At 42.1% G+C, this 11,089-nt stretch overlaps 1 protein-coding gene across 1 annotated transcript; it reads right to left on the minus strand.

The window, feature by feature from the left end:
• Nucleotides 1-34: 34 nt before the first annotated feature.
• On the minus strand, nt 35-9,168 carry LOC110501785 (myosin light chain 1, skeletal muscle isoform). The gene is made up of 6 exons (XM_021579612.2): nt 8,859-9,168; nt 7,065-7,092; nt 4,330-4,473; nt 3,426-3,599; nt 3,151-3,228; nt 35-796 (listed from the first exon to the last, which is right to left on the minus strand). Exons 1-6 carry the CDS (start codon nt 8,982-8,984, stop codon nt 768-770), a joined length of 579 nt encoding a protein of 192 aa, XP_021435287.1. The 5' UTR covers nt 8,985-9,168; the 3' UTR covers nt 35-767.
• Between the last annotated feature and the right edge of the window lie 1,921 nt (nt 9,169-11,089).

The raw sequence follows: 11,089 nt of genomic DNA on the forward strand, positions 1-11,089 counted from the left end.
GGGATCTATACTTAAAGAAAGAGATTCAAGCATGTTTTTAAAATATTTTAATCATTCTTTCAGAGGCAACAAGAATATGAACATTTGGACTGCTGGGCCACCACCAGTGTTTGTCTGTTTTAACCTCTCCCCTATAGCTACACTAAGGATGAGTCCCAAATGGCACCCTATTGGGCTCTAGTCAAAACTAGTGCACTATATAGGGATTAGAGTGCCATTTGGGACACATTCTCACTCTCCCGCAGAGCAAAGAATAAGAGCCGCGACACCGGAGGGTTTTTGAAAAGTTTATTTTGTGAAATAGCGGAGGAGAAAAATGATTTAAGACATAGGGGAGAGTGAGTTTTGATGGCCAGTCTAGAGCAAAGCCAGTCACCTCTACTGGCCCAATCCAGGCAGCAAGTAAGGGATGGAATGGGTAGCTCCTCCCTACCCCCTTTCCTTCACCGACCCACGGTGGAGAGGCATACCCCGCCAAGATGGCGGGGGACAAGACAACAAGAGCATCTGCTGTTTGGTGGTTGAAAAGAAAGGACAGCTTCTAATGGAGGAGAATAGAGAGCAGAGAGTCGAAGGTCGGAGTCAGACCAAAAAAAAAAGAATGAACAAAAAAAATAACGGTTTAGAAATGACATCTCATAGTCCTTTATCCCCCTGTCTGTTCCTCAGGTGGTTGTTGACTAACAGTGGGGACTGGATGTCCTGACACCATTGGGTCTGCAGATAACACGTTAGCTTCCTCGTTAGCCACTGCAGCCGGAGGATCCTTAAATAGACATGATGTGCTTGACAAAGGCTGTAGGGGTGAGGGGGAGGGAGGAGTGAGGGGAGATGGAGGGGTGTGGAAGGAGAGTGAGGGAGGTGTGAGGGGAGGTAGAGGGAGGATGAGGTAGGGGAGAGGAGAGGAAGGGAGGGAGGGAGAGGAGAGGAAGGGAGGGAGGGGTGAGGAGGAGGTAGGCAGAAGGTCACAGGGGAATTAAAAAGGAGAGAAAGAGGAGTGAGCTAGTGAAGCATTTGATCTAAATTAAAAACAAAAACATCATACAAATCTAGACCTACAGTATAATCTGAAATGTGGCTCTAATGTATGTACAATATATCATAAGACCTGTATGATGTAAGACATTCTTTGCTTCTCAAATTGGACCCTAGTCCCTATGGGCCCGATTGAGACGTAGGACATATACGCCTTTCCTACGCACTTCTCAGTAGTTGGTATTCACTCTACAGGTGTGTCTACCTTGAGCACACTGAATAACAGATGTATTTGTGGAATTTCCATTCAATAGGGCTTACAGTACATTTATCTTAAGCCATCCCTTTAATTACGGTGTCCCTTTAATTCCAATTTTGTCGACAGATTGAACAGAATAAATACATTGAGAGAACTGGTTCAGAATATAGGGATCAATGAAAGAAATCCATCCAAACATATGCATATATGTCTCCGTTTTCGCACCAACTGGTAGATTTATTTAAAAAAAAACTCCAATCTTGTCAATTATTTAGGCACATTTTAGAGTTAGGAAAGTATGTGTGAATCATAAATGCACAAAAGTGGCACAGTGGTCTAAGGCACTGCATCTCAGTGCTAGAGGCGTCACTACAGACCCTAGTTCAATTCTAGGCTGTATCACAAACGGCCATGACTGGGAGTCCCATAGGGCGGCGCACAATTGGCCCAGCGTCATCCGGGTTAGGGTTTGGCCTGGGTAGGCCATCATTGTAAATATTAAATTGTTCTTAACCGACTTGCATAGTTAAATAAAGGTAAAATAAAATAAAAAAAATACAGTGGTTTGATTCATCCAGAAAGTTCAATCCATGAAATATTGGAAGGAGAGAAAAGTATACAATAGCAGTTGAACAGTAGTCCTATAAATCTCCCCTAATAATCCTCACTGATCATGTGATGAACTGTGTGCCAGGCTCCAGGTTTAAACTGCTACCTACGGTCTGCGTTCCATAATGATTCAAATAGGATACATGTCCCAAGTTATTGAAGGACTTGTAATAAGTTAGCCTGATATGATCCACTATCAGTGGCGACCCGTCGTTCAGGGCAGGTGGGGCTTTGTTGTAATTCATTTTTTTTCATCATATTTGAAATAACTTGTAGGAAATACAGTTCATGACACTGTCATGAAGCATTATGACCATCATAGTCATATAAGGCAGATAGGCCTGTCATGTTCATGCCCTTATATCAATCAACAGTCAACAATACGGTGTCTTGTCCGGCTCCTGAAATCTGCTCCTGCATTCATCCCAGTCGTCAGCAACAGAGCACTGGGGTGACTGCATGACTGACATCAATGTGTGCGTCGCAATTACAAAGAAAATGTAGTATGGTCAACAACGAAAGTAAAAAAGACAACATAGCCTACATGTGAACGGTATGTTTATGGTGTAATGGAATCTTTTTCCTTGTATGGTAGGTCATGTGGGTTTTCATACTCTTATGTAGGTGCCATAACCAGTCCTAAAATAATGCAATATATATGTGTGTACATATATGTGTCATGACAGTGTTATGACCATATTATAACAGGTTATGACTCGTTATGTCAGCCGTTATGACATCTTATGACATGGTTATGACCATGTCATAACGTGTTATGACGCTGGGTGTCAAGTAAAGTGTTGCCAAGCATTCTACATTCTATGCTGTTCCATTTATTTGAACCGTTTCTCGACCTTATTCGTCGCGTGTGAAGGTGGTGGAACTGTCAGGGAATTAAGTCAAGGTCAGAATATGGATGTATTCGCCACACCGTCATTTCTTTCATCTCCACCCCAAATGAATAGCGGGCCAATAGCATGCTATTCTCATGCTGAAATTCAAGGTCAGAATATGCAAAGAGAGAGAAGTGCATAAAAATGTGATTTCATTTTTAACTTTGTATCAACAATCTGCTTGATAAGGTGGCAATTACTTAATTGGAGTTTAGTCAACTGAGTAATACATAAATAGTCACCTACTTATAATGCACATTGTTGAAGACAAGTTTCAAATCAAATCACGCTGACAGATTATAATGAGGTTAATATTAATATTTGCACTTTGCATATTGCCTTAGCACTACGAAAATGGGTACCATTTGGGATGTGACCTAAGACTTAGAAGACTTAGAAGACTTGAAGGCTTACCTTCAAAGTTGATACTGCCGTTCTCGTCCTCCTGTCCCTGCATGAGGGCATCAATCTCAGCCTCGGTCATCTTCTCACCTAGAGGGAGGGAGAGGTGAGAGAGGCCAGATCATCAGTTGGTCTGGTGTCAAACACACACACACACACACACACACACACACACACACACACACACACACACACACACACACACACACACACACACACACACACACACACACACACACACACACACACACACGTCATGCTTCAACTAAGCCTGGGCGGCCACTTACCCAGTGTTCCAAGGACAATACGCAGCTCAGCCCCCATCACGGTGCCGTTGCCCTCCTTGTCAAAGACGCGCAGACCTTCAACGTAGTCATCGAAGGTTCCCTTGTTTGGGTCATTGACGATGTGCTGGAGCATGGGGAGGAAGGCCTCGAACTCTAATCTCTTGCCGGCCATTTCTGTGGGCAGCCAGAGTGAGAGGAAACGCATTAGAAGTTGACAGTATGCTCCGAGGTGAAATTTCCCCTAGGCACAGATCTATGATCAGCTTTTCCCTCTCCTAATCCTAACCTTAAACCATTAGTCGGGAATATGCTAAATTGACTCCAGATCAGTGTGTAGGGGCAACTTCACCCTGGCCCTTACCATACAGTACACTACTACTACTAATAAATAATAATACTAGCTCCTGTACACACAGATTTACCATTGAAAATGGCCGTGTGTGTGTGTGTCAAAATATAACTACATACAACGCATTTGTTGACACATACATAGTGAAATAACAGAAAAACACAATGTCAGGCTTTGTAACCCAAAACACTTCAAAGGCCTCTTGCAGCAACTCAGCTACACCGCCAATGGAGGGATATGTCCACCATGACAGGTGCTGAATTGTTACAATGTACTATAAAAAGGAAGCAGAAAAAAGCCAAGGTGTGGTCACTTATGTGTAAATGTCCTCCCCCCTAGTGTGTTATATTAGGACAAATTCAACTATGAAGGACTGAGGGTCTAAAGTGGAGAGAATAGTGTACACAGAGTCAGTATTAAGGAACGTGTGTGTACGTGTGTACGTGTGTGTATGTGCGCTTGTGCTTCAATGTAGTGTTTCCGTGTGTGTGTGCCTGCGCTTGTGTGTCCTTGTATCACTTTGCGTATGTGTGTGTGCGTGTGTGTGTGCCTTACCCTCATCAGAAGGGTTGCCCAGGACTTTGCGCACCTCCTTGTTGGTGGGGTTCTGTCCCAGGGCGCGCATGATATCAGCGACCTGGTTGTAAGCCACCTTTGCGTCACCCACCCTGTCGAAGAGACCGAAAGCCTCCTTGTAGTCTGTGGTGAGGTGAGGTGAGAGGAGAGAGAGAGAGAGGAAGAGAGAGGGATGAGAGAGAGAGAGGGATGAGAGAGAGAGAGGAAGAGAGAGGGATGAGAGAGAGAGAGGAAGTGTTTTATTTATTACTATGCCTGGGCTAGTGGCCAACAGAAGCTATGATAACATACCAAGAGATCTATGAAATGAACATGCACACCACTTTGGTGTTTTTGTGTTGTTGCAGGGATTATTGTGAATATCTCAATTGAATGATGAGAGCTTCGCCCTATCCATTATAATTGTGTAACTTGATGTAGAATTACCATCTGTTCTAATATATATATATATATATATATATATATATATATATATATATATATATATATATATATATATATATATATATATATATGTATATATATATATATATATTTACCTTTAATTGTCCGCACTGCAAATTCTCCAGTGTTAAAAATACACAAAATAATTAACACAGAGTGTTTAATCAACATTGAAAGTGTTGAGTCTGTGGACCCATATAAAGGAAAGGAAAGATACCTAGTCAGTTGTACAACTGAATGCATTCAACTGAAATGTGTCTTCCACATTTAACCCAGCATATAGACACTGGAACAGTGTTAAACTTAAAGGGACATTTCTAAATTGTTCAACTTCATATTCATCATTTTCAGTACCACCCAGTGTGCATGTAGCCTGTCTTCTCTTGGATGCCAGGTCTGCCTATGGCGGCCGAGTCAAAGCTTTCCTTTGGGTCAGTCACAGTGGTCAGGTATTCTGCCACTGTGTATTCTCTGGCATAGAAGACCCTTCTTGCCTTGTCTATCAGATCGTTCACAGCTTTGTGGAAGTTACCTGTGGCGCCGATGTTAAGGCAAATGTATGTATAGTTTTTTGTGTGGTTTAGGGCAACGGTATCTAGATGGAATTTGTATTTGTAGTCTTGGCAACTGGGCCTTTTTTGGAACACCATTAATTTTGTTTTACTGAGATTTACTGTCAGGGATCAGGTCTGACACCATCTGTGCAGAAGATCTAGGTGCTGCTGTAGGCCCTCCTTGGTTGGGGACAGAAGCACCAGATCAACAGAAAACAGTAGACATTTGACTTCAGATTCTAGTAGGGTGAGGCCGGGTGCCGCAGACTGTTCTAGTGCCCTCGCTCTCTCCCTCTCTCTCCCTCTCTCGCCGACCAGGAGCCGACTTGGAATCGATACTGAAGAGAGAATATGAGCTCCGCTCCTTTATTAGGCAATGCTGTGAGTGGACTGACACGAATAAACCAAGAGAATGTTGACCGCGGCTTAAACAACTCCCGGCTGGCGCGATGACTGTGCGGCCCACTGCTTGCTCGTAATGAGCTAGGCTTTATCAAAGGGTGACAATATAAGACATGGATGCGTTTAATTGTTTGACATTTAGAATGTCTACGAGAATGGAGTTAAACATGGGATTCCTATGAGTGTTATTAGGCCTACGGATAAAGATGTTTTAGATGTTCCATATTCCCCAACAACTTTAAAGACCATTGCCAGTTATCTGTCCACATGATGTTGTCAATCAGTGAATGTGTTCAAGGAATAGTATGTAATACTAGGATATCTTCCCCTACTATGGGTTCACTTTGACAGCAGCTAACTAGACTTCATGTTATAACATTATGACTCATTGTGACAGATTAGAACATTTTATAACAGGTCAAGTGGTTTCCTAATCTGTGGTCCAGACATATTTTCGATTTAATTGAATAGTTTTCTTGTTTGTTCATATAAACTAGCTAATGTATAATTATTTTTGACCAGTGTTAATTTAGCCATAATGCTTTTGCATTAAGGTTCATACGGAGGGGTCATTTTGGAAAATGTATTGAAAATGGCTTCAGGTGCATGTAATTTGAGAATGTTCACCTCTATAGGAAATATTACATTGTAAATGCACTCCGGAGGTTGTTTAATGTTACAAGTTATTTGGTTTAGTCAGATCAGAAGTAAGCCGAAATAGTGCTATTGCATTTTTTCACCCATCTTTGAATTTGTTATCTTTGTAAACACTACTTAGTCTGGGTTTAGTAATAGTAGGCTAACATTGAGATAGAAATCGGAGTGGCAGCTAATCCATGTTTTAAAAGGACCTAGAGTGGATTTATTTGAGTGTTTTTTATTAGGAGTCAGAGGTGCAGTACTACTAGAAATTGTTCAAATACTTTGAGTGTTTGCTCTAGCCTGCCTGGGGTGCCAGGTGAGCAAGGTTTTCAGATTTCAGTTCTTCAATTATTCTATTGGTCCATTAAACCAGGCAAGCTCAATCCAGCTCAGATAAAGTATTTAAAAAAAATTAAAATAATATTTGAACCCAGGTCTGCGAAGGTGCAGTGATAATGATCTGTTTTACAGTATTGTTACTGATTACGTTTTGATAGTGACATCTGATATCTATTATTTTTTTATTTTTTTACAGGACACAGATTTAGCCTAGTCTTGGCCTAAGAAACACTTTCAACTGAGAATCTCCATTGATCATGGTTTTTAGACTGGGACTAGGCTTAATCTGTGTCCGAGAAACTGGCCTTTAGTAATTTGGTTTAGTGAACTTACCCTCCTGCTGGTCGGGAGTGAACTCCACCTATAGAGGGCAGCAAAGAACAACAGTCAGAACATTGAAAGAAAGTGGGGCCCACTTTCGAACATTTACAGCCAATGAAGTAATTCCATTTAGGCACAATTCTACCGTAGCCCCTGGCTGCTATCAGATCTGAGACTTTCTATGGATTTAAACCCTGCTGTTACACTGTCTAGGGGAATTGTTGAGGAGCCTCGACTACAGCCTTTCTATTTCGCTCCAGAACAGTTTCTCTCCTAAGCCTGATTCTGGAATGAGAGTCTTGGTACCGCAAGACTACCGTGTAGTAGGCTACCTCCACCTAGACCACTTCCAGGCCCAGATAATGACTTGCAGGGTGTTTGGGACGACTCCTTACTATTTTACAGTCCATCTCAAACACTAATGAATCGGAGTGCGATAAGAAGGGGATGAGGTTTTGGGAGCAATAGTCTTGCAGTTTTACTTTAGGTCTCATACTACCTAAACTGTAAGGACGTGGACTGTTGGGGTAGGCCTGGGCCATACACAAGAGGCTCCCTACCTTAAGAGCAAACAGTTACAACTTTTAAGTGATTATGTAGCTGTGGATTTTCTCCAGATTCCTCACAGTGTAGAGCAAATTAGACAGTCAGTTTGAAAATGAGAAAGTGAAGCCTAATATATATATAGCATATATAGCCTAATATGCATATATCTCTTTGTATTATGTATAATGGACCAATACTGGTTGTAGTGTAGCCTACTTTATAATTTGGATCTTTATTTTGACAGTTGGATTCAAAATGGGGCATATACAACAACACCACCACATCAGATAAGCAAGTAAAAAAGAAAAAAGGTAAAACGTTTTTCTCCCATCACCTCATCAATCACGGAAGAAACACTACCCCCTATCAATCCTCGAGACAAAATTAGCTCCACAGCTATACTCTTACGATGGCACTCGATCTTGGAGGTCCATCTTTAGATACTTTAACATGTCCACATTTGGTGACAAGTTCCATTGCAGTTTCACCTTGTCACAAACTCCTTCAGCCTATCAAGGAAGCCGAGGGGCATATGGGGCGTGGTTTAGGTGAGCGAGCAGCGTCTCTCCGGAGCTATCCGAGGTGCTGATGTCTTAACACTTTCAATTCTGCTTCAGAACTAGGTCCGTGGGTCCAAGCGTGCTCTTGCCATTTCGCTATCGCTTGTCAAATATGGTTATAATAATAGGCTACAGTATGGAAAATACATGACAAAATAATCCCAACCTAAAGTTTTTGTCCAAATACAACACCACTTTTAGTTAAGCTATTCCAGAACTGTAGTAACTCCATAAGTTGAAATAGGTACCCTAGGGCTACTCATCAAACATAATAAGTAGCCTAACAGTTGCCTACGATATCCAAACGGAACACAAATAGATAGGCAGTCTTTCACATTTAAACTGAATAGTTTCACATTCTCGTATACATGTGCAGCCTAGGCCTATATGATTGTGGCATCAGCATGTATCGAGAATGGCCCTTCACTGACAACCATTCCCTAACTTGTACCTAACTTCAGCAAAACACACTGCAATAAACCAACCAGGCCAAATACCACGGAACATATACAACGGAAAAACTAAAGGACCATAGCAAATAATAATGCTTTGTAGCCTAACTATTTACATTATGTTGTGACTCAGGAAATAATAATTCAAACTTTTATTTTGCAGACAGACAAAGAAGCCAGGCTAGAGGGATAGAGGGAGGATGCAGGGCAAAGGCTAGAGGAGGTAGGGAAATACAGAACATAGTTACCTTGACTGTGGACAAGTCGAGTGCAGGGGGGGCGGCCACCACCTCAGGCTCGGGTGCGGGTGCAGCTGCCTTTGCCGGCTCGGCTTTCTTGGCGGGTGCCGCCTTAGCGTCCTTCTTGGGTGCCATTTTAGCAGATAGTAAATGAGTTAGCTACTTCACCGGTAATACAGGCAGACAGTTCCCGCGTAAGCTTGGAGGAGACTCAGAGCATCAAGGGTGGGTCTGGGCGTATATATATGATAATATTTTACACAGCACCCTCGTCAATGTAGCTCAAGGGACAGGATTGGACAGCGCCAGGAGACGGGTGGGGGGTTGTTCTATACATGGAATATAGGGACTCCCCATCTAAGTCGCGGTCGGGCTGATCGTCAGAAGATGTTAATTTAATACAGCGCAAGCTGTGTAAAAAAATAAATGGGAAACGGTGATTGAGGTCGTCCGGGGTCACCCGGTAGCCTAACGGGCAGCCGCCCGGTAACAGTAGCCTGATTTATATTTACACTGTTTTTTTCCGGCTGAGCCAAGGAATGCATCAGTCTTCTGTGAGTGTGATGACACAACATCGCACATAATCTTTCCCATTTTCTCTCGGTATGAAGAAGTTTATTTATGGGGCTATCAGTAAGTTAGTTCAGTTTTCAACATTCAGAAATTGTAGCCAAAGTGTTATATTCTTCTAGTGAAATGGGGGGTTGCAGTGATATATAATAGGATATAATATAAGAAGTAGAGAATAACAGATCTTGGAAATACGATGGATTCAAATTTGGTCTATTTATGATGTCGATGCCCTCGATCTGTTATGACTCCTAGTGTAGCCTAGGCTAGGCTACTTTCATCACTTTGGACAAAATGTAAAACCGGAATATATATTCCTACTTGCTCTCTCTCTCTAGATGGGTTACAGCTTAATTTTTTTATTTTTTTTTGCATTTTAGCCAACCCTAACCCTTTCATAACCTTTACCTAATTATTCTAACCTGCTATGTTAATTATCCTAACCTGCTATGTTAATTATCCTAACCTGCTATGTTAATTATCCTAACCTGCTGCATACATTCAACTAAACCTACTTCAAAAAGTCAATTTTGACAAAAGCTGTATCCTTTCTAGACAAATCCCTCTCGCCCTCACAGAAACACGCACACACAGTTAGAGACATACAATCGCACAGTCGGTGACGTCTCATACTGTATCTCTCTAAGATGGACAGTGAAATCATATTTTCACTGTCGGGATCCATGGGTTATTGAAATGATCATGTGAAGGCGTTTACTCTACTTGGTAGAAATCACTTGAAGATCCTTTTTTAAAGGAACTGTTTCTATTTGTAGTAGGCCTAATGACAGTGGCATGACACTTCCTGCTGCTGACCCGAGGGGGTAATGGGGGAGTGGGTTACACAAGTAAGCTACCAGTATGTGCAAATTTAGATTATGGTAGTATGTTTGTATGGACTTCATAAAAGGTGTCCTTATCATAGACTATTTGTTCATCTCATCTCATCTCATCACACACACACACACACACACACACACACACACACACACACACACACACACACACACACACACACACACACACACACACACACACACACACACACACACAGTACCGGTTCCAGGCATAAGCGACATAAGCAGTTTTTTGGGGGGGACTCAGTCGGGTCTCAAATTACTATTGAGAGTAAGAATAGTAGAATACACCAGGTGCAATTTTGAAATGTGATTGTGCATCAGCAGTTTTCCTCTTGCTATGTCAGTCAATGACAGACACTCAATTAGCCATGTCAGCAAAATGTTTTAGATTGGTAGTTAGTCTGGTCAGCTATCCAGGCACATGCTCAGATAGGGCTCTACCTGCCCTTTTGCCCTTCCAGTCTCCAAAGTGCCCTTTTGGGTAGTGGTATAACTTTCCCCCAAATATATATTTTTTGTGTACATTTTTTGTCATTGTTGTTCGGAACCCACCGCTCGCAAGTCGTTGTCAAGTTCACCACCCCTCACCCTGTCCGTTGGTTGTGCCTGTTGATCTGCCCTGTATGCTCACACGGGGGGGGGGGGGCTCCCATCTTACGGCCCCCAAAAGGATAACGCCAGCCCTGCACACAGTAGATTCAAAACAAATAGTCATAGTTTCTGATTCATGAAAACATCCCTCTAATTCATCCCAATATCATCTCTGTACTGTACCTCTTCTCATTCAGATTGAATATTACATTTTTCCGA

This window comes from Oncorhynchus mykiss, chromosome 22, assembly GCF_013265735.2.
Source record: "Oncorhynchus mykiss isolate Arlee chromosome 22, USDA_OmykA_1.1, whole genome shotgun sequence".
Classification (NCBI taxonomy): domain Eukaryota; kingdom Metazoa; phylum Chordata; class Actinopteri; order Salmoniformes; family Salmonidae; genus Oncorhynchus; species Oncorhynchus mykiss.

Excerpts from the sequence above, each read along its gene's own strand:
- LOC110501785 (XM_021579612.2), bottom strand. The coding sequence starts at position 8,984 with ATGGCACCCAAGAAGGACGCTAAGGCGGCACCCGCCAAGAAAGCCGAG. Across the intron at positions 7,093-8,858 it reads TCGACTTGTCCACAGTCAAG|GTGGAGTTCACTCCCGACCA; the intron begins GTAACTATGTTC and ends TGCCCTCTATAG. Across the intron at positions 4,474-7,064 it reads CACTCCCGACCAGCAGGAGG|ACTACAAGGAGGCTTTCGGT; the intron begins GTAAGTTCACTA and ends ACCTCACCACAG.